This window comes from Pantherophis guttatus, chromosome 6, assembly GCF_059756535.1.
Source record: "Pantherophis guttatus breed Tessera chromosome 6, ASM5975653v1, whole genome shotgun sequence".
Classification (NCBI taxonomy): Eukaryota; Metazoa; Chordata; class Lepidosauria; order Squamata; family Colubridae; genus Pantherophis; species Pantherophis guttatus.
Genome location: NC_142068.1, coordinates 103,189,699 through 103,213,530, shown reverse-complemented (window position 1 = coordinate 103,213,530; position 23,832 = coordinate 103,189,699). Strand labels below are relative to the sequence as shown.

Below are 23,832 nucleotides of genomic sequence, written 5' to 3'. Positions count from 1 at the left end.
GTTGCAGGAACTGGGTATGTCTGGTTTAATGAAAAGAAGGACCAGGAGTGACATAATAGCAGTCCTCCGATATCTCAGGGGCTGCCACAAAGAAGAGGGAGTCAAGCTATTCTCCAAAGCCCCTGAGGGCAGGACAAGAAGCAATGGGTGGAAACTAATCAAGGAGAGAAGCAAACTGAAACTAAGGAAAAATTTCCTGACAGTCAGGACAATTAACCAGTGGAACAACTTGCCTCCAGAAGTTGTGTGTGCCCCATCACTAGAGGCTTTTAAGAAGAGATTGGACAACCATTTGTCTGAAAGGGTGTAGGGTATCTTGCCTGAGCAGAGGGTAGGACTAGAAGACCTCCAAGGTCCCTTCCAACTCTGTATTTAAGTCTCCACCTTAAGTCAACCACTTCTACCAATGCTTTTCCAACAGAACTGCCCCATTTGTAGTGATTTAGCATTACAGAAGCTTTTGAGCCCTTTCTGTAAAATATCTTAAATTTCTATCTTCCAGGCTCAATTAATAAAATAAATTGAATAATTAGGATTTTTATAAAAACTATTCATAGCTGCTTCGCTGACACACACATTTGTGGGTGGGAAGTTTAAAAAAAAGGTTGGAACGACTACTGCTCATTCAATGGGTTGGGTTATAATCTCCCTTTTGCTGGGAGAAGCAATTAAAAAAAAAAAAGACGGAGAATTTGGTTTTGTAAACACTTTATGTCACTTGCTTGGAGCAACACTATGGATAGAAACAAGTCTGCACTGAAGTGTTTGGAGTACATTAGCCAAAACAGAATTTTCTTCGGCAATAATCTGTGAGCCACCAAGTCACCTTATCGGGGGAGATGGGCAGGGATGGGATTCAGCTGGTTCGGAACAGTTTGGGCGAACAGGATGTTACTTTTAATCTGGTTCGCCGAACCAGTTGTTCCAAGGACTGGCTGACCCGCCTACCCCACCCCTCCCCTCCCAGAGTCTCCACGCAGCCCATTTTGGATGCCAGGTAAGTGCAGGGCATGCACGGAGGCTCTGGGAGGGTGAAAAATGGGCCTCTGGTGCCTGGGGGAGGCCATTTTCATCTTCTTGGAGGCTCCAGGAAAGCCTGTGGATCCTAGGGAGAGTGAAAAATGAGCCTACCGGAAATACCAGCAGTCCGGAAATGGGCCCATTTCTGGCCTCCAGAGGGCCTCTGGTGCCCGAGGGAGGCCGTTTTCACCTTCCTGGAGGCTCAAGGAAAGCCTCCAGAGCCTGGGGAGGGCAGGAGGCCGAGTAGGTGACGCCCCCATGGCCACTACCCGGTTGCTGAAATTTTTCAATCCCACCCTTGGAGATGGGCATATAAATTTAATCAATAAATAACATAGTTTATGAACAAGTAGCTAAGGACTCTGTGCAGGTTAGGACCTGCTGAAAATCAGCCAACCTGTGGTGGTAGCAAAACTGGGGAGACCTCTGAGAATGTACAGATTATACAACCTCTACCAATAAATAACAAGTCTTTGTCTCTCCTTCCCAGGGAGGGGGGAGGGAGGAAGCGGGGGGGGAGAGAGAGAGAGAGAGGGAGGGAGGGAGGGAGGGAGGGAGAGAGAGAGAGAGGGGGAGGGAGGGAGGGAGGGAGGGAGAGAGAGAGAGAGAGAGAGAGAGAGAGGGAGAGAGAGAGAGAGAGAGAGACTCCATAGAAACCTACCAGGCAGTAATGAAAGACCTGGTTATTGTCCAAGTCTTTGGGGCAGATTGAAGGTGCTTATGGGGCAGATTTGGGATGCTTATGGTTTCTTGTATGTTTCGTTTCTTTCCATTTTACTTTTGAACCATAAGCTGCCCAGAGCTATTAGGGGTCAGGTGGCTTCTGAGCTATATAAATCATCACCATCTTCATCTTCATCATTTATGTAAACACCACCATCTCCAGCTCTTCAAATCATCCTTACATCTTATTCCATTTTATATGGTCCATTATGATGTCTCTCGTGGCTTTCATTCTGGTCCTAACGCTGCTTCTCACTTTCTGTAGGGCTCCTCACATTCTACATTAAAAACTTATCTTTGAGAACTTGGGGAAAAGCAAATCACCCAAAGCTGCTTTTTCCAAAAGGCAACTTACTTGGTCCCCCTCCCACCTTTAAAAACATTTTGCTTTTCATCCAAGAAGCTCCTTCTGCAAATGTTTTCAAAGAAAAAAAACCAAGTAAGTCCAGTTGCCTTTTGGAAAAAAACACCTTTGGAACAAGCGTGAGCTGGACAATTGAGAATCTTCACAGATGGGAAAGCAGATCATTCACACTTTACTGTGGGGTAGATTAAATACACACACAGACCCTTTGATGTAGTGGTTAAAGCATCAGGCTAGAAACTGGGCAATCGTGAGTTGTAGCTCTGTTTTAGGCATGAAGCCAAGTCCGGTGACCTTGGGCCAGTCACTTTCTCTCAGCCCTAGGAAGTAGGCAATGGTGAATCACTTCTGAAAAACCTTGTCAAGAAAACTTCAGGGACTTTTCTAGGCAGTCTCTGAGAATTGTGTGAACAGAAGAAATATATGTATGATGTATGCAAGTATATTTCTTGACATGCACATAATTATGGAGAGTGCCAAATCATGCCCCAATCTGACTGGGGTAGGCCAATCTCGCGAACGGACTCAGAGGAAGTCATCTAGCATGCAAGATGTTCCTAAGGTGAAATTAGTTTTTATGCATCTTTCAAACTGATTTTTTTTTTTACATCACTGGAAAACCCTAAACACGATTGGCCAGAATCTGCATACATTTCTCCTGGTGCAGAAAAAAACAAACAAACTTTTTTTTTTATTTTTTTGGCTGAGTAATTTGGATTGAAAAAGGTAACAAATCTGCATGAGACACTATCACAACCTTAAAAAGGAGAAGCAATTGCAAAGCAAAGAGGATAAGGCATGGCATGCAATCCAATCAGACCAAAGTGAAACACTGATATGAGATCACCAGGGCTTAGAGCTTCCAGGACAATGGGAAAACAGTCCAGAATGCAAAATAACAGGTCACACCGTGGTCTTGGAATAATACACAAAGTTGTACGCCCCACACCGCTTTGCGTTAAATGTGAGGCTGACCAATCACTGAATTTCTCATCTCCAATCTCTGCTTGAGCTCAGATACCAGAGCTGTGTCTGGTGCAAAGAGAGCTCCCTTTTTCCTTGCCTGCCTATTTACAAACTTAGGGCTCAGGGCTCCTGAAACTGTGGACAATTTCCAGGTGGGTTCCTGGATCTTGAAGAGATGGGCTTGTGACGGGATCGGCACAGACGGTGGTGGGGGCGGCAGAGACGGCGTCTGGGAACTGTTGTTGCTATTCCCGTTCTGCAAGCTGATGGTGTCCTCCTTGACCTTAAATTTCTCTGCAGCGTTGCCAGAGGACTTCTTGAACATCAACCACTCCATCCTAATGGTCCGAGGTTGATAATTTGGCCTTCTTTTGATGATCCGTCGGGCCGGCATGACCCTGGGAGACCTTTTGTTACGCCAGAACATGGCGGTGGAGATGAAAAGGATGATCATCACCATGACCCCGATCAGGCCCGCCAGGACCCCTACGGCCTTCATTGGGTTGTCTTTAGTCTGCATCAGAAAGGCAGCCATTGGTCCTGTGGGAAGAGTCTGCAAAAAAGCACAAAGGGAAGAGATGACATCCTCCAGACCAGGGTGGAGATTTCACTTTCTTTGGTCCTAAACATGTGACAACTAGAATGGACCAACAATCTGAACCAGGAGTGTCAAACTTGCAACCCGCAGGCCGGATGCCTCGTGTGCAGGCCACGCCCACCCCAGCCCCGCAAAGGGAAGAACGTTGCAAAATGTCACGTGACGGCAATGTGACACAGCGAGTTTGACAGCTATGATCTAAACCATTTTGATTTTTGATATTTAAAAATCACAGAGCCTGGGTTCCAACTTGAGCTGGAAAACCTAAAAAATGAAATCCAGACAGTTGTGAGGAAAGGAGAAATATTATTCCCCAAAGCACCGGTTGGAAGGGTTGGGGGTGGGAGGCACCGTTTTACGGTGGTTCTCCTCCTTTCTCTCCGACCGGTCGCAGTCTGTGTTGACAGGGGGGCAGAGGTCGACCCCGAGGCCCCTTATATGTGGGGTGCCACAAGGATCGGTCCTCTCGCCCCTTTTGTTCAACATTTATGTGAAGCCGTTGGGCGAGATCATCCGTGGTTTCGGGGTGGAGTACCATCAGTACGCTGACGACACCCAGCTGTACATCTCCACCCCAGACCACCCAACAATGCCCTTGAAGTGATGTCCCGGTGCCTGGAGGCCGTACGGATCTGGATGGGGAGAAACAGGCTCAGACTCAACCCATCCAAGACCGAGTGGCTGTGGTTTCCGACGTCCCGATATAGTCAGTTGGTGCCATCGCTGACTATTGGGGGCGAAGCATTGGCCCCCACGGAGAGGGCTCGCAACTTGGGTGTCCTCCTGGATTCACGGCTGTCTTTAGAAGAGCACTTGATGGCCGTGACCGGGAGGATTTTTCATCAGGTTCGCCTGATCCGCCAGTTGTGTCCCTTTCTGGATCGGGACTCGTTACGCACGGTCACTCATGCCCTCGTCACCTCCCGTCTGGACTCTTGTAATGCTCTCTACATGGGGCTCCCCTTGAGGAGCACTCGGAGGCTCCAACTGGCGCAGAGTGCGGCCGCGCGGGTGGTGATGGGAGCGACGTGGCGCTCCCATGTAACGCCCCTCCTGCGCGAGCTGCACTGGCTCCCGGTGGTCTTCCGAGTGCGCTTCAAGGTTTTGGTTATCACCTTTAGAGCGCTCCATGGCTTAGGACCTGGTTATCTACGGGACCGCCTGCTACCACCAATAGCCTCCCACCGACCAGTACGCTCCCATAGAGAGGGGCTCCTCCGGGTGCCGTCGGCCAAACAATGTTGACTGGCGGCCCCCAGGGGGAGAGCCTTCTCTGTGGGGGCACCTACTATCTGGAACGAGCTCCCCCCAGAGATAACGGAGGATCCCGGATCTGCGCACCTTCCGTCGCGCTCTTAAGACGTTCCTATTCCAGCAAGCCGGCCTGACCTAAACTTCTCTGCTTTTAAATGGGAATTTTAAATTTGGTTTTAAGTTATTGGGGTTTTAAATATGGTTCAGCCAAATTTATTTAATTTGTTTTATCTCTATTTTAAATTTTGTATTTATATGTTTTATTTTTATGGCTGTTCACCGCCCTGAGTCCTTCGGGAGTAGGGCGGTATACAAATTCAATAAAATGTAAAAAATGTAAATGTAAAGCCAAGAAGGGCAGCTGCAAAGACAAGGGGGACGGAGACATTGTTTCACAGGGGAGCTTGTCCTGGGTGTGGAAGTGGCATAAAACTTCCCACAAGCCCAAAGAGAATCCTGACAGCATTAGGGTGGCAATTATATAATGAAGCAGTTCACCCAGGAATTCACCCAATTGTAGCACTCTGTTCTTTGCTATGCAATGCTGGTAGATGTTGTTAATTGCAAATGGAAATATTCCAGGAAAATTCTTGAAAAGGGTGACCCCATGACGGCTTATAGTACTCTGCCCATTAGCCCAAAGAAGCTGGAGCTTTGAGGAGAAGGAGAACGATATTCCACAAAAATGGTTCAATTATATTTCCTTGGACTCTGTGTGGAATGCCATCACAGACTCAAACTGAGATAATTTCATATATAGAAGGTACTTATCCTCTCGAGAGTTTTTAATCTCCAGAAAACAATGTTTTTAGAGCAACAGCGAAGAGGATTTTCTAAGCATATTGCTGAATTTTCCTTATCAGTTATACTTTGAGGCTCTCAAATCAATTTTCAGTGGCTGAAATTGGGCGTGTTTTGCTTTCCTAGTAGTCTTTTACAGATCCTGACAAAAATAAAACAAAGCACCTTCACACTGAGATAATCCATTTTAGTTGCAGGGACAGTTTTTTTCCTATGGCAAACACCCAGCTCAATTAATATGCACTATAGTCTCTCAAGATATTGTATTAAAGTCAAATGAATGAACAGTTTGCTTAGCAATTTAACACAGAGAGTGTTGTGGTGCTCTCCAAATAATTTCCTGGATTTTGCTCTCAGGATGAAGCCTGGATAGTTTCAATGTTTTCCTGTAGAGGGCAGCAGAGATCACCATCCTTAGGGAAAGGGTAGAAAGAAACTCATTCATGCAGATTGCAAATACTCTCCACTGACCTGTCTACAGGCCTAAACATTTAGATGTTATCCTTGATTTGGTCTGAAAGCAAAATACTGGTAGTCCTCGACTTACGACCACAACTGAGCCCAAAATTTCTGTTGCTAAATGAGTCATTTGCCCCATTTTATGACTTTTCTTGTCTCAGTTGTTAAGTGAATCACTGCAATTGTTAAGTTAGTAACGTCTTTGTTAAGTGAATCTGGCTTCCCCATTGACTTAGCTTGTCAGAAGTTTGCAAAAGGGGATCACGTGACCCCAGGACACTACAACCGTCATAAATAAGAGTCAATTGCCAAGCGTCCAAATCAGTGGTGGGTTGCCCCCGGTTTGGACTGCTTCTATAGAACCGGTAGTAAAACTGGTGGGAGGCTCCACCCACCGACCCCGAGCGACATCATCAGGAAGCTTCTGCGCATGCACGGCCCCATTGCAAACCGGTAGTAAAGATAAGTAGAACCCACCCCTGGTCCAAATCTTGATCATGTGACCATATGGATGCTACAATGGTTGCAAATGTCAAAAATGGCCATAAGCAGGGGTGAAATTAAGTAGCGGAAATTTTGAGTAGTTCGGAGAACTGGCAAATACCACCTCTGGTTGGCCCCAGTGGGGTGGGAATGGGGATTTTGCAGTATCTTTCCCCTGCCATGCCCACCAAGCCACGCCCACCAAGCCACGCCAACAGAACCGGTAGTAAAAAAATTTGAATTTCACCACTGGTCATAAGTCACTTTTTTCAGTGCTGCTGTAACTTCAAATGGTCACTAAATGAATTGTTGTAAATTGAGGATTACATGTAAAATGGTTCAGTGCATAAACTCTGGGCATAAGGAGAGAGAGCACATTCACGAATGGGATAAAGCCTCAGTCATTGAAATAAGGATATAAACAAGGGAAAAATAAATCCTTATCAGCAATAGTGGAGACAAAGGGTGAAGGTTCCCAGCACCAGAAACACCCCAAATAGGAATAGCCGTAGCCCTTAAGACTTATATACCGCTTCACAGTGCTTTGCAGCCCACTTTAAGCAGTTTACAGAGTCAGCCTATTGCCCCTAACAATCTGGGTCCTCATTTTACCGACCTCAGAAGAACGGTAGGCTGAATCAACCTTGAGCCAGTCAGGATCGAACTGCTAGCAGTGGGCAGAATTAGTCTGCAATGCTGAATTCCAACCACTGGGCAACCAGGGCCCATGCAAATAATGATTCCTCTCTTTTGATAACAATGCTGTCAAATTCCTCTGGCATAATAAACAAAGGTTTATGATATACTTTTCCTCCATTGAGACTTTGCTCAACCCATAAAAAAGGAAGTTTTTGATGTTATCACTAAAACAGCAGAAAAAGATAAGGTGACGGACTCATCAGCTCAACCCATGGATTATAAACAACTAATGTTTGAGTAGAGGGCATGTTTTATTGCTCATTTATTAAATCCAATTTGCTATCTTGGAAAACTCTGTCAACAGCTCGGTTGCTGACATCAGACCAACCTTGTGTCAAGCTACAGATAATAAATAGAATATATAAAAATGGAATTTAGCCCATGGAATGGAAGACAGGAGCATTCTTGTCATAAATATCTACAATTTTATACATTTTCTGCTAGGAGGAATGAGAAGGCCATTTTGTATAAACCAAGGACCAGAGAGACAGGTGAGCCCTTCCTACCAAAATCTCTTTAAAATGTTTTCTGTCATTCATCTTCGTTGCTTTGGTTGTTGGGAATGTCAGACTGCAGATATATGAGATAAATCTTCTCAGGTACCTTCACATTTGCTCTGTCAACAATTTTTGGAGAAAACTGACAGGTTTTTTTTACCCACCACGGAGAAACTGTGGCCTATTGATTCCATATAGGATGGAAACTTGTATATAACTTAAATGCATTTCAATAAATGCCCATAAATTACCTAGCCTTTTTGGTGTTCATTCAAAATTCTTGTCTGTATTGTAATTATCCTATTTTATCTACATTCATGTGTTGGTTATTTTATAAGATTAATAAGCAGCTTCTTCAGTTAAAAACAACTATTAGAGATGCAAAAATGTAATACTAAATAAACGGAGAGAAAGGAAACAAACATAGCAAAGAGAACCACCGTTAAAAATCACTCACTGAATCAGATTATAGAAAAAATTCAGACAGAAAATAGGTTCATAACCCAAACTTTGCTCCTGGAGTGTGTATTTCCAGTTTTTACTCCAGAATTAGTGAGGAAAGAGAAGAGTTTAGTTGGACCCAAGAGAGGTTCTGATGGCCACTGTGTTTTTAAGAGTATTCAGCCGCCTTTCAAACTGCACTGGGAGCAGCTTGGATTTCCCCTGCAATATTTCAATGGCTGGCTTAGAGGAAATCAGTCTTTAAGTTACTTTGGGTTTACAATGTTTTAGGGTTTCCAAGGCCGTGATGTAAGTACTAATACGTAGAATTTGTAATTAGGTGTAAACATGTGAAGCAAGACAGAAAGGATGGGGGTGGAACTGAGAAATGGTCATCCACAGTTTGGTGATGGCATTGCTAGCATCAAAACAGGAGGGCTAGTCCAGGATCCAGTTTTGTGAACCAACTAAAGTTAAACCTAAGCAAAGGCCTTCCTAGTTAGAGCAATCGCTTGTCCAGGAATAGAGGTGATTCCAGGAGCCTCCCCAAAGAGAACCCTCAATTCAAGAGAGCCAATGGCCAAAGGAAGCTGGGTCACCTACTGTTATGTATGTAGATTTTGGGCGGGCAGTTTGAATTAATTGACCGTCAGCTGATTGGCTGACCACCACAGCTGCAAGGTATATAAAGGTAGCTGTTGTCAGATCCCTAAAAGTGATGCTGCCATTCAAGAGGAGGGACGGGGGGACTTGGATTCGATTTACTAGCATGGCCTGTGTCATCAGATATTTTACAACCTATATCCTGGCACCAAGGAAGCCTGAGATTCCCTTTACCTGCAAGAATTTTTATGATAGCCATGTGGGTTGTCTCACTTTAAAGGGAAGTGGTGGGAATGCATGTTTGTTCGGGTTCTCAGAGGAAATAGTAAAGAAAACATCTTCACACTTGTGTATTGGCTGAAATCTGCATTCTGACTTAAAGGGAGGGGTCTCTACCACTTTAATCCTACTGCTTTGCCTAAGGGCATTCAGATTGTGCTTTAGCTGGATGGTTTTCACTTCTGCTTAATAAAAGAATCCTTTTGAACAACTACGTTTCAAGAGTTCGTACTTTCTTAAGTTGGAAGGAGAGGCGATCCTTACAGCTGTTTCCCCTGGTCAGTTGCTGGGTTCTCACCCTACAATAAAGAGCTGTTGTCACTCACTGCCTGGCTTGCTGCGTCCTCATTCACCCAACTTAACATTGGCGACGAGGATGGGATATTGAGGCCAGAAGCCACGGAAAGAGCTGAAGCCACGAGCTGACAAGAGAGCTGCAACCCGAATCCAGCCAGGCAAGCAAGCGGAGCACGGGGAGAATCTACCGAAGATGACTACCTACGTGCCACCAGCACCTTTCAACCCCGTGGTAGAGAAGTGGGGATCCTAAATGTCCCGCTTCGAGTGTTTCCTAGTGGCCAGCAACCTACAGGGGCTGCCCGAAGTACAGAAGAAAGCCCTGTTCCTGAGCCATTGTGGAGCCAAGGTGTTCGATGTGTCCAAGGCCCTATCGGAACCAAACTCGATCCACACCATCTCATGGCAGATGCTTCAGACACTGCTGAAGGACCACTATGCCCCAACACCATCGAAGTACGTCCAATGGTTCGACTTCCGGCAACAGCTGCAGCATGAGGGAGAATTGATCAGCGAGTACATCGCTGCCCTGCACAAGGCCGCAAACCAGTGCGAGTACAGAGACCTCGATGAGATGCTGCTAGAGCAACTAATCTGCGGAGTGAGAGATATTCGCTTGCAGAGGAGGTTGCTCGCAAATACAAATCTCATGCTACACATCGCACTGGATGAGGTGAGGGCTCAAGAATCTTCATCCAAGGCAGCCGAGAGACTACAGGGGACGACACAGAGCAAAACGGCACAGAAGTCAGCCCCGGTTCACCAGGAAACCATGGGAACGGGGAGCGAGGGAGAGTCAGACGAAGAGGTCTGCAGGACCGAACAGTACCGGCAGGACTGGCGAGGTCAGCGAGATGCCTGTGCGAGTTGTGGGTGACCCCATCCGCGCCAGACCTGCAAGTTCCGAGACACCATTTGCCGGCAATGCAAGCGGAAGGGGCACATCTCTAGAGTCTGCAGAGCCAAGCAGAACCCCCATTACAAGCCACGGAGCAACGCTAGCCAATCAGAGACGGTGCAGCGGACGAGAACCAATCCGAAGGGCGGCTACAGGAAAAGCGCGAAATCTGAGGATCTTGAGGCCTGCACCATTCGAATCGGCTGGACCTGTACATCCCCCGGGGAGAAGACCTACACAACAGTCGACATCGAGGGGCAGGAGTGCGTAATGGAGATCAACACCAGATCCCCCATCACCATCATGTCCTGGGACAAGCTAAAGAAGGCCGTCCCCAGCATCCAGAGATGACAACTACGGCACCAGCGGCTGGGACTGCGCAATTACCAGGGGAACCGCATCCCCGTGGAAGGAATCGGCAAGTTCCAGGTGGAATACGGGGAATTCCAGGAGAAGCTTCCCCTCACCGTGGTCAGCGGAAAGCTCCCAAGCCTCCTGGGCATGGACTGGTTCAGAGCCCTGGGCATGGGATTCACCGGAGTCCGCAACATGCGAAGCACCCTGAAGGACGACCTGATGCAGGAGTTCCAGGACATGTTTGACGAACGGCTCGGCAAGTATGTGGGGACCCCTATTTCATTCAACCTCAACCCCAACATTGCCCCCATCAGGCTGAAACCAAGGAGGGTACCCTTCGCCCTGAAGCCCAAGATCGACGTGGAATTGGACAAATTGATTAAGCAGAGGGTGTTAGTGCCAGTCAATTATGCTCGGTGGGAGACCCCAATTGTGACCCCCATTAAGCCGGACGGGTCTGTGCGCATCTGCGCAGACTACAAGTGTACGATCAACAAGGCCCTGCAGCAGAGCGCCTATCCGGTTCCGATCGTACATCACCTTCTGCATTCCCTAGGGCCAGGCAAGATCTTTGCTAAACTCGATCTTGTGCAGGCGTACCAGCAGCTGCCGGTAGATGGCACTACCGCAGAGGCACAAACTATAGTAAGGCATAGAGGTGCCTTCAAGTGTACCAGACTCCAATTCGGAGTCAGCATAGCTCCAGGACTATTCCAGAGCACCATGGAGCGACTGTTACAGAGGGTCCCCGGGGTGGTTCCATATTTCAATGATGTGCTCATCACCGCAGAAGACGAACAGCAGCTAGGGGAGAGGCTGAGACAAGTCCTAGGGAAGTTCAGGAGTGCAGGACTCAGGGTCAAACGCAACAAGTGCATGATCGCAGTCCCTTCCGTGGAGTTCTTGGGGTACCGGGTAGATGGAACCGGCATACACCCCACCTAAAGCAAGATTAGGGCAATCCAAGAGGTTCCCACCCCCAAAGATAAGGCGGAACTATAAGGGTTCCTGGGACTATTGAACTTTTACGCAATTTTTCTAAGGGACAAGGCAACAGTAGCGGAGCCCCTGCACAGACTGTTGGTGAAAAAGTCCAAATGGGTTTGGGGGAAGGCTGAAGCTACAGCGTTTGCTGCTGTAAAGAAACTCCTGTTGGCTGAGAGTTTCCTAATTCAATACAATTCTATGCTTCCCTTAGTGCTAGTCTGTGACGCGTCCCCTTTCAGTGTGGGGGCCATCCTGAGCCATAGACTACCGAACAGTCTAGAGGCACCCATCGCCTACTACTCCCGGACTCTTTCAAACGCCGAACGGAACTACAGTCAACTTGACAAAGAGGCCCTGGCAGCTGTCTCAGGAGTCAAGAAGTTCCATGAATACCTGTTCGGCAGAGACTTCGAACTCATCACAGACCATCGTCCCCTTCTGGGTCTCATCGCAGGGGACCAACCCACCCCGGCAGCCCTATCTCCCAGGATGACACGCTGGGCCATTTTCCTGGCAGCATACTCATATCGCCTGGTACATCGACCAGGGTGAGCATGGGCAACGCTGATGCCCTTAGCTGTTGCCCGTTACTGGACAGGATAGAGGACCCCACACCCGGAGTTCCAGTCCTGCTGATTGACGTCTTGGACTCGGGGCCCATCACTTCAGCAGAGGTAGCGAGAGCCTCAACTAGAGACCACGTGATTAGGAAAGTCACGAGTTGGGTCACAAGGGGGTGGCCGGAAAAGACTGAGGGCGGGGAATTCAAACATTTCGCTAACAAAAAGGGCGAGCTGACAATGCAAGGGGGTTGTCTTTTGTGGGGCAATCGGGTTATTGTTCCCTTGTGCTTAAGGGACTGTAAGAATGAAGGGGTTATCTAGAAGTTATGTATGGTGGCCCCTAATGGATAAAGACATAACTGAGTGGGTGGGGAAGTGCCAACCCTGCCAAGAGGCTAGGCCAGACCCCCCCCAGCACCGGTCAGGGAATGGGAACGGCCTCAGGGTCCCTGGTCCAGGATCCACATAGACTTCACTGGCCCATTCCATGGGCAGGTATTTATGGTCATAGTGGATGCCTTCTCAAAGTGATTGGAGATCAGACTCATGAAAACCACTATTACTGACGCTGTCATTAGGGAGCTAAGGCAGTTGTTCACCACCCATGGCCTACCGGACACCGTAGTCTCAGATAACGGGCCCCAGTTCACGGCCACGTAGTTTGAGGAGTACCTAGCAGAGTTGGGGATCAGACACGTCCTCTCTGCCCCGTTTCATCTGGCTAGTAATGGATTGACGGAGAGATTTGTGAGAATGGCTAAGGAAGCCATCTCACGCCTAGGCCCCGGGGACTGGCAGGAGAGGATAGATAAATTCTTAATGGCCCAACACGGCACACCATGCACCGCCACAGGAAGGAGCCAGGCAGAACTTCTGATGGGGAGGAAGCTCCGAGGAGTCCTAGACAGGCTACACCCCAATTATTCCCCTGACAGCTTCAGAGGGGCAGAAAAAAGGCTGAGGGAGTTCACAATAGGGATGCCAGTATTCGCTAGGAATTATGGGAACGGGCCCCTCTGGGAAACCGGGACAATCATGGAGGTAACAGGGCCCAAGTCGTATAGGGTAGACATGGGAAATGGAAGGATTTGGTGCTGACACATTGATCAGCTACGGAAGCGTTGGGCCACCGACACAGAAGACGCATTCGACGAACCACTCCCTAGCTACTAAAAGGACTCTCGAACTAACTCAAACCCGAGTCTAGTAGAGGACTTAGCTGTCGGCCCCGAGATCCAGCGCCGCCCCATTGTGGAAGATCGACCAGCCACAAAACTCGCCGCCCACAACAAATTCTCGGAGGTTCCATTGGCGGAGCAGGGAGAAACAGAGAGTTCTTCCGACCTGCTCGACGCCACACCTCCGACTGAACTGCGCAGGTCAACTAGGGTGCAGACACACCCTGGTCACCTGAGAGACTTTGTATGCTAATGTCTACCCCAAGTGACTTCTGGAAGGGGAGGAGTGTTATGTATGTAGATTTGGGCGGGCAGTTTGAATTAACTGAACGTCAGCTGATTGGCTGACCACCACAGCTGCAAGGTATATAAAGGGAGCTGTTTCCCCTGGTCGGTTGCTGGGTTCTCACCCTACAATAAAGAGCTGTTGTCACTCACTGCCTGGCTTGCTGCGTCCTCATTCGCCCAACTTAACACCTACCTACATAGGTTTCTTAGAAGATGTTTCTGTCCTGGCTGGATTAAATCTATTTATTAGTCTCAGAGTTTCTGCTCTCTTCCTGGAGAGATCTGATAAAGAATAGAGGTGTCTGTGCCCCCAGCTTCATGACCGAGATCTCAAACGTCTTTCAGAGTGTGGAATGGATTAGAACCCTGAAGTGATACTCCATGGATCAAAGCAACATCTTTTGGAATGATTTCAGAGAAGGCTATTAGCTGCCTTGTTCAATAAAGTAGAAAGTGTCAAGTGCCGGGGAAATCAGGAGATTCCGGCAGTTCAAATGAATATAAAGGTTTATTACAAGTTTAATGTCAGGGTTCCAAGGAACACCCCCAACGAAATAAAACTCCTAACTGCCATTTAAGCTCTCACAAAAATCTGACCTACTAATAGTCAACGGAAATGAGCGGGAGATAAGAAAAGCATTCAAGATGGGCTGGACTCAGATCTCTTGTGGGCACAGAGGGACTCATGACTGATGATGCATTTGACCCCCTCCCTTCGGCTTAGCCTGGTTGTCCCCTATAGAACGTTTCCATTGGACCATACCACAAGGTGTTACCCAACCACAGTTTAATACAATTAATAGACACTGCTGTTCTCTGTTGTTTTTCAGTCATCTCCCTTAATTGCCCACTTGTTTCATCAATTTTCTCCTCTTACCTCTTCTCTGATGCCAAGTTTCAGAACAGCTGTGGTGCTAAAGGATGGAGACCCTCGATCCTTCGCTTGGATGATCACTGACCAAATGCAATCTTTGTTCTTGGTGATGTTGTGAATGACGTCCAAGGATCGTATGTAAGATTTCAATTTAATTTCCCCAGAGCTTTGATCAATATCAAACACATCAGCCGGATCAGTCTGCATAATGGCGTAGTCTACAATGTTATTGGGTTCTTCTGCATCTTGATCTATTGCCTGTTATGGTGGGTTTTTTTTTTCAGATTGGTGAAAAATCATCATTTAATAAATGTTCATCTATTTTACAGAAGGCAAGAAAAATTCACTAAATGACCATTTATTGAATCCCCAATATGGTGGATTTCACACCCATTTTCAGATTATACAGTAGAACATAGTATAACATAGAATATGCAGTGGAATCAAATTGGTTCCTGGAAGTAAGCTTAACTATTAGAATTTTGAAATCACATTTTCTTTTCAAAATGTAGCTACTGTATTCCTGCCAATTTTTTCTCTCACAAAATTGGACGGTGATGACAATGGTGAAGAATCATTATGGTTAAATGGAACCATTCCTTCATTATAAATTTGAGGAGATGGTGGAGGGAGGAACCCAAAGCTTTAAAAAAATAAATATTATGTGATTTATATTTCATGATAAACCAATCCCACCAAATAAGGCCCACCAGATATATCTCGAAATTCTAAGAGAAAAAGAGATATATAGACAGAGATAGAGATAGATAGATAGATAGATAGACAGATAGATAGAAAGATAGATAGAAAGATAGATAGAAAGACACACAGAGAGAGATCTCAGCTATTTCTTTCTTCACTGTTGAGTTGCAGAACTTTCTCAATGCTCTGCTCTGTCCTTTACTCCTTTTTAGAAAGGATCTTTTTAAAATCTTTCTGCACTCCTTTTTACAAATGGCCTTTTGTTTTCTTTCCATCTGCATGCTTAGTATTTTCTGCTTTCATAAGTATTTTCCCATGTATTCACGTCTATACGAAAGTACGAACTATCCTTTTAAGTATTTTTAGGAACAAAGTGACGCTTGACCTGGGCTCTCACCGATATGACTCATTGAAAAGAATGACTTCCATTCTCAACCACCTAATTCTGTATCTTAAAAATTAATATTGCCCTTTGGAAATATGATAATATTTAGCTGAGCTGCGGAGCCCTTTGGGTTCATTTCCAAAAAAGTGCCTTTGAAAGTCACTTCATTTTTCCCCCTCCAGATCATGGAGAAACGGTGATCCTGGGAAAAAATGTAGCTGCAGAGAAGTGCTACGTCCATGTTGTTCTCCAAACCACCGGATTGTGGGGAGGAACCCAAAGCACCAGACAGCCCCTGCCTACTATTTAGCTTTTAAGCTTATTATTATCGCGAACCATCACATCTCAGAAAGCAAAAATATTTTGACCCACCTCAACTTTTACTGGGGATCCAATAATCATGGTTTTTTCCTGAATGTTCTCACTGAACTCTGGAGAATGATCATTGACATCAAGGACAGTGATGAAGACTTCGGCCAAACTATGCTTTCCTTCTATATCTTCTGCCTTCACAAAAAAATGGTACTTAGAGTTGATTTCTGCATCTAGGACGGCCCATGGCTGAGTGTAGATAATCCCAGTAGATGGATGAATCAGAAAGCTGGGGAGGAAATGGGGCAGATTTATTCTGCTCAAATATACAGACAAAGGAGCATCCTATAGCTCAGAATCATTCTGTCAACATTATTAGAGGTTAGAGATGATCTATTAACCGATTTAGTTTCATACCCCCTTAATCATTTTTCAGCATATTCAAAACAAATATGATTAAACATTTTTACAGAATCTCCTATTCTACAAAGTCTTCAGAACCACCACAATAAAGTTACTCTTTCAGATTTGAGACTCACTGAGGTTTTTTAGCAATTACAAAATCTATTTTTAAAACGGAAAAAGGCAGGATAGCCCAGTTGAAGAGCTGGGTTTACTGACTTGAGGAGAAAAATGTTGTGGTCTGCCAGCATCCTGTGGAGCTGGCAGCGGAGTCGGACAGCGAGGAGGCTGGGGAGGAACATGGCCCAGTCCTGGAGTCTGGGGAAGGCCCGGAAGAGGGCTCTGCGTCGGAGGCAGATATGGGGCCAGGGCCATGTGGGAGCGATGCGCAGACTCCGGAGCCTCCAGAGGCGGACAGCAGCAAGGCAGAGGAACAGGAGGAGCCTATTCCTAGTGCACACATGCGCAGAGCTGCCAGAAGGCACAAACAGTTAAAACAAAAGGGACAACTCGGGAGTAAGGCCTGGGAATGATTGGCCCCTCCCATAAGGCTTAAAAGAGGAGCAAAGGCACATGGGCACTTTGCAGGAAAGCAATGTTGTTAATTCTGTTCCCAGTCGGCATCTCTGTTTGATTCTGGACTCCGTGTGGCTTTGCCAAGTAGGTCTTCAGCAGCGTGTCAAGGGAGATAAAGGTTGGTGATTACCCCGAAGGACTTTTTGCAACTAACTGGGACTCAGCTGTGAAAGAATGTAATTCACAGCTGTTGCAATGAAAAAGGTTTTTGGGACTACTGGTGTGTTTTAATGACTCAGGAAGCCTAGGTCACAACAAAAAACTTCATAACATGGTGGAGTTGGGAGTTGGGAAGGACCACAGGGACAATCTAGTCCATAATCTACTCAAATTTGCTTATCAATTAGATAGTATGATCCTGGATTGAATAATTATTCCTATCCTATCCTATCCTATCCTATCCTATCCTATCCTATCCTATCCTATCCTATCCTATCCTATCCTATCCTATCCTATCCTATCCTATCCTTCTCTGTCTACTTATCTAATTGATCTTCTACAGTATATCTATGTAACTATATGTGTCTGCCTATCTATCTCTTTCTCTATCTGTCTGCCATCCATCCATCTATATCATCTATCTATCTATCTATCTATCTATCTATCTATCTATCTATCTATCATCTATCTATCTATGGGATAGTTGATGGGAAGCAACACTGTCACAGAAACATCATGTACAGCAAGTATTCACACAACGAACACATCTTGAGTTGAATGTTAAGGAGTTTTTTTTTCTTTCTTTCTTTCAATACTCCGAATGCAGACCTTCAGAACGGTAGCAAGAAATACCGAGAATTGCAGCACGAAGCATGCAGTTCATCAGATCTACAGATTACAGAATGAAAGGGTGAAGACTATTTCTTACTGATTGCTCTAGCGCTAGGATTGAACTAGCAGGTTTTGCACTTAATGTCTTTCAGACTCTCCTACGTATCTGCTCCACTCTGGAGATTGCAGTTCAGAAAAACTCCTTCAGCAGTTCACTCTTTCATTTCAAATAATAGATTTATAATAGACTTTCATATAGACATTTGATCTGAGCAGGAAAAGGGAACCAGGAACAGGTTGTTCCTTCTTTGTTCCTTGCCCAAATTAGAATAAGTTTGGAAAGAAATAGGAATGCAAATTATCCTGCTTGAATATGATGAGCAATTTTCTTTCCCTTTATTACTCCTCACATATGCATTGCTACATTTTCCCTTAAAATATTCTGTTTATATTAAAATTGTATATATTTATATGAGCGTATGCTTGCAAACAGGCGTACTGCAAACTTACAGATCTGCTCCTGTTCCGTAAATTGAGTATTTTAATTCACCCCAGAGGCCTGAATCTGGATCAATCGCCTGAGGAAGAAAATAAAATGATTATGACGGGAAGTTCATAAGATTCATATTATATAGTTCTGAAAATTGTTGCATACCTTGCTGCAGAACAGATCATATTAAAGATTCAATATTGGTTTACATGTAAGTGTAAGGTATTAAAATGGCTATTTTTTCAGGGATGAGCAATTTTGGGGTAGAAACTTTTCTTTCTGCTACTTCTCCAACCCAAATCGTCACTATAATCTACCCTCGGGGAAAGAGGAGGAGTCTGCTTTTATGTATCTGCTTCTTTTTGCAAATTTTTGGAAGCTTACCGTGCCTTCTAAAATACAGGAGGCACTGGATCTGACTAATGTCTATGCCCATTGACTTAGTTGTGTTGATAAATATAACAAAGGAGGGCACTTTTGAAGAGAATGATGATGCCAAATAGCTACCCTACCAAGTAGGTTAGAACACAGAACACAGAATGATAGGGTAGGAAGGGAGCTCGGAGGTCTTCTAGTCCAACCCCCTGCTCAAGCAGGAGACTCTAGACCATTCCAGACAAATGGCTGCCCAGTCTTAAAAACCTCCAGTGATGCAGCACCTACAACTTCTGGAGGCAAGCTGGTCCACTGATTAATGGTTCTCACTGCAAGGAAATTTCTCTTTATTTCCAGGTTGGAACTCTCTTTAATAATCTTCCATCCATTATTTCTTGTCCTGCCTTCAAGAGAATAGGTGGACCTCTTGTTCTCCATGACAGCCCCTCAAATATTGGAAGACTGCCGTCATGTCATCCCTCATCCTTCTCTTTGTTAGTCTAGACATGCCCAGTTCCTTCGATTGCTCATAATATGGTTTGGCCTCCAGACCCCTCATCATCTTTATTGCTCTGCTCAGCGTGCTTTCTAGGGTCTTAACATCTACAGTACTGTGCATCGTGTATTAATAGGTTGACTATTAAGGAAGGTGTAAGGCTTTGAAAGAATGACGTGTACTTACAGTTACAGCAACTACATTGGAACCCCCGGGAGAATTCTCTGGGATCTTGGCGATGTAGTAATCAGATGAAAATTGGGGGATGTTATCATTTGTGTCCAAGAGATGGATCACAATATCAGCCGTTGAACTAAATTTCTCAGGTGTGTTCACTTCTACTGCAAGAAGCTAAGAAGTAAAAATTTGCTCTTTTAAAACACATGAAAGGCTTTCCTTTCTAACAGATTAACATTGGTGTTCAAATGGTTATAGGGAAAAGCCATCGTTCATTGTCATGCATTATATGTGGCTTTGGATCATTTTCCTCCCTAAATAAATGGACCTGTATAATGTTTTTGACTCATATTGGGATCTCATTTATCCAGTTGTAGGACTTGTGAGCAAAACAGGCCACATTTTAGGCCAGATTTATGCAGAAATATTGAAAATATCAAGCAGGTGTGCCAGCTTTTAAGCCCCATCGTGTATATGGTAAAAGAAACAGATAAAGTAATGTTTCCAAGAGTTGTTAAAAACTCTTGTAGCTTGTAGGTGCACATGTGTAGTAGCATGTAAAGATGCATCAAAAGTCACCAAATGTTTGGCCTGCTTCTATTTGGGGAGCCTGCCCTCTCAGCTGATCAAATCAATTCTTTTTAGAGAATGATCATAGCTCAGAGTTCTTTCCTCAGAGAAATCCAAATTAAAATGTCCTTGCAATAGTCCTTCCCTAAGAATCTGGCCATGGAATTACCTCGGTATTCTCTGATGAAAACTTACACCATTTGAGAGATGTCCATATTTGGTGTGTAAAACTGAACATGTGGATCTGGTCAGTGAGCATTTCAGAATCTTTCAAGTGTTTAGTTTTTATTTTTCCTCTTCTCCAAAAGGTTTGAAATTCTGAACTCAAGGGAGTCCCTACAGTGCTTTCCCAAAAGGCAATTGCATTCGGTTTTGTCCTTGAAAATGTTTCACTTCTTATCCAAGGAGCTTCAGAACTGAAGAAGATTCTTAGAGGAGAAGCGAAATGTTTTCAAGGAAGAAAAGTTGTCCTTTGGAAAAGCCTCTTTGGGACGATCGTGACCTGGATGAGCTCAGAAGAGCATTCCCTCCTTTTAATTCAAGCTTGAATTGAAGAAAGTAGAAGTCATTACAATACCTTGAAGGTTAACTCCTGGAACTTTTCGTAATCGATGGCAGCAGAATTTTCCACTATTATTGTGACTTGGGCTTCATTTAGGACTGTCTGAGGGACAACGCGGAAAATTCCTCCGGGCCCAACAAGGTGGAGGTTAAATTTAGCATTTGCTCCCTGTGAAGAAAAGCCGTGAAAATAATTTAGTTTCTTTTTATGGTGGTGTGAAAGAGCATTGCTCTACTTCTCAAGCAGCGTGTGTCCATAAACAAGGTCTTCTCTCTTTATACGTCATTCCCATGCGCAATGGCCACCTCGCCCAAAGTTCTTTCCATCAGGATTCCTGCATGATCCCAGGAAATCATGCAGCTATTTAAAAGGACACAGTGGGATCCTTGCTGTTCTCTGAGCTTGGTGGTTTTCTTGCAGACATTTCATTACCAAACTAGGTAACATCATCAGTGTTAGTAAGGAGTGGGTTTTGCAGAGTGAAAGAGGAGGAGGAGGAGGAGGAGAAGGGGAGGAGAAGAAGGGGAGGAGACGGAAGAAGAGGAAGAGGAGGAGAAAGAAAAAGAAAGAAAAAAAGGAAGGAAGGAAGGAAGGAAGGAAGGAAGGAAAGAAGGAAGGAAGGAAAAGAAAAAGACTACAGTGTCATTGGTGCTCTTTGAGCTTGGTGGTTTTCTTGCAGACATTTCATTACCAAACTAGGTAGCATCATCAGTGCTAAAGTAACCCAGTCAAGTGCTAAATAACCTTTCCACACTCTGAAGCACCTTCTCAACACTGAGCCCAAAGCACTGTATCACCTTGTTTTATAGGGTGCAGGACAGTGGTGAAATGTACAATTTGTTACTACCTTTTCTGTGGGCGTGGCTTGGGGGGGGTAACGTGACTGGGTGGGCATGTCCAACTTTTTTTTTTAACTTTTAAAACCATTTTTTCTACAACCTCTTCAGCTGAAGAAGTTGTAAAAAAATGCTTTTAAAAGCCTCTGACGATCCTAGCTGAGTTGCCTGATTGTCAGAGGCTTTTTTTTCTTTTAAAAACATTTTTTCTACAACCTTTTAGAGGTTGTTAAAAAATGCTTTTAAAAGCCTCTGACGATCAGGCAACTCAGCTAGGATCGTCAGAGGCTTTTAAAAGCATTTTTTCTAAAATGCTTTTAAAAAATGCTTTTAAAAATAATTTTAAAAAAGCCTCTGATGATTGCGTGGCTCACCTGGGCATGGGGGGGGGGAGCAGGGATTTTTGCTACCAGTTCTCCAAACCACCCACCGCCATTGCTACCAGATCGGGTGATCCAGTCCGAACCGGGAGCATTTCACCCCGGTGCAGGATGAGACTATCCTTGGCAAATCAACAAATAAACTAATCAGGACAAAATGCACCAAGAATAATGATGTTTTGCAGCCTCCGCTTCAGGATACATTTCTATTTTCATTGGGCTGCTTTTTGTCACAGGAGCACCAACTGCTTATTTTATTAAATGTATTTATTTATTTATCCAATTTACCAGCCACTTCTTACCTCAGGGTGACTCTGAGCGCCTTACAATAAGTTGTGAGATTCCATCCCAAAAGTTATTATTTTTCACTTCAGGAGGGACACTAAGTTTTCTATTATTTAGTAATCACATTTCTCTAGCTGTCCATCTCACGAGGATCACTGAGTGGCATGCAGTGAAATAATGGAGAATATAGATAGCCAGTTAGTGTAGTGGTTAAAGCAGAGATCTTCAAACTTGGGAGCTTTAAGACTTGTGGATTTCAACTCCCAGAATTCTCCAGCCAGCTGTCTGGAGAATTCTGGGAGTTGAAATCCACAAGTCTCAAAGCTGCAGTTTGAAGACCTCTGGGTTAAAGTATTGGGCTAGAAACTGTGAATTCCAATCCTCCTTTAGACATAGAAGATGGCTGGGGGATGTTGGGCCTGTCCCTCGCTCTCAGCCCATCACAGGGTTGTTATGTGAGAAAAATTAGGAGACATAAGTTGAATTATTTTGAGTGGCCCAAAATAAAGAGAGAATGCCGTGTTTTCCTGAAAATACAACATATCCCGAAAATAAGGCCAAGCCTGATTTTTGGGGTGGGCGTAAATATATGCCCTCCACCGAAAATAAGCCCTAGTGAAAGGGTGGCCGTGGCCAGCACAGGAGGCAGCCCTTCCCTTCTCCGGTCACCTCTGGGCTTCTCGGACCCTTAATCAGATCAGCTGAGCCGCTCAGTGCCACTCAGGCCGCCTCCTCCAGCAAGCGTGGTCGCTTTTGCAGCCAATGGCAGCTGCAAAAGAAGCCGGAGGCCAAGCGACGCACCCCACACGCCTCGCACCCTCCTTACCCAATGGTGACAGTCACAGCAGGCAACTCTGTCCACAGAACAGCTGCCTCCTGAGTGCTGCTCTGGCCGGCACCTCCAGCAAGCGTGGCCGCTTTTGCCATCGACTGCAGCTACTTCTGCAGCAAGAGGCCAAGCGATGCGCCCCACGTGCCGCGTGCCCCGACCGTACTAGGCCATGTGGGTCTGGACGAAATAAGGGTTAAAAAGTTGCGGATAGCTGCTGCTACAGTACCCTCCCGAAGGCCAGCGCGAGGCTCCTGCTGCAGAAGCGGCTGAGCCCAAGGAGCGCTTTTGGGAGAGAAGGCAAAGGGGAAGCGATTGCTTGCAAACTCCCACCCCGCTCCCGCTTCTCCGCCGGGCGGCCCCTGGCAGCCCCAGACACCCAAAGCCCGCGCCCGCCTGGCTCCCTTTTCCACAATGCCCAGCTCTTTATCGAGGGGGGCGGCAGGTGGGGTGGGGGAGAAGTGAGGCGCGTGGAGGGAGACAGGGCTCGCTCCTCTTGCCGTCTCTTCATCTCTTCTCTCCCCTGCCCCTCGCTGGGCATGGCAGGGCTTTCTGCCCCTGCCCAAATTGGATGCAATTTGGGGGTGGCAGGTGGGGAGGGGCGGGGCCGGGGAGATGTGAGACGTGGGAAGCCCTGCCATGCCTGACGAGGGTGGGAGGGGGGAGAAGAGACGGAAAGAGAAGCCCCATCATGCCCTATGCACCTCACTTCTCCCCCGCCCCAACCGCCACCCCCCTCGACAAAGAGACGGCAGGGAAGGGGAGCGGCCAGGCTGCTGTGATGGTACCATTGGGGCGTGTGGAGCTGTCTTGCCTGCCTTCGTCAACAGCCCCGTCACATGCCTCGCTGTTGTCTGCAGGCAAACGCGTTGTAGGGTAAAAAAAAAACTCGCGAGTTTGAGAAGTTTGATTGAACTCGTGAGAAGTTTTTTTTAACCCTACAATGCGTTTGCCTGCAGACAATGATGAGACATGCCACGGCACTGCAAGGCAGGTAAGACACACGTCTCGTGTCTCCCCGGCCCCCGGCGAGGGGGGGTGGGGAGAAGAGACAG

General features: G+C 46.0%; 1 protein-coding gene across 1 annotated transcript in view; it reads right to left on the bottom strand.

The window, feature by feature from the left end:
• Positions 1–1,612: 1,612 nt before the first annotated feature.
• Positions 1,613–23,832, bottom strand: part of CDHR1 (cadherin related family member 1) — a 54,710-nt gene continuing 32,490 nt past the window's right edge. Inside the window, exons 12-17 of the mRNA XM_034434749.3 lie at positions 20,463–20,615; positions 19,325–19,489; positions 18,288–18,355; positions 16,089–16,317; positions 14,633–14,887; positions 1,613–3,626 (exon numbers count right to left, since the gene is read on the bottom strand). Coding sequence (XP_034290640.2) covers positions 3,066–3,626; positions 14,633–14,887; positions 16,089–16,317; positions 18,288–18,355; positions 19,325–19,489; positions 20,463–20,615 — 1,431 coding nt within the window. The 3' untranslated portion in view covers positions 1,613–3,065. The remainder of the gene's footprint in view (positions 3,627–14,632; positions 14,888–16,088; positions 16,318–18,287; positions 18,356–19,324; positions 19,490–20,462; positions 20,616–23,832) is intronic.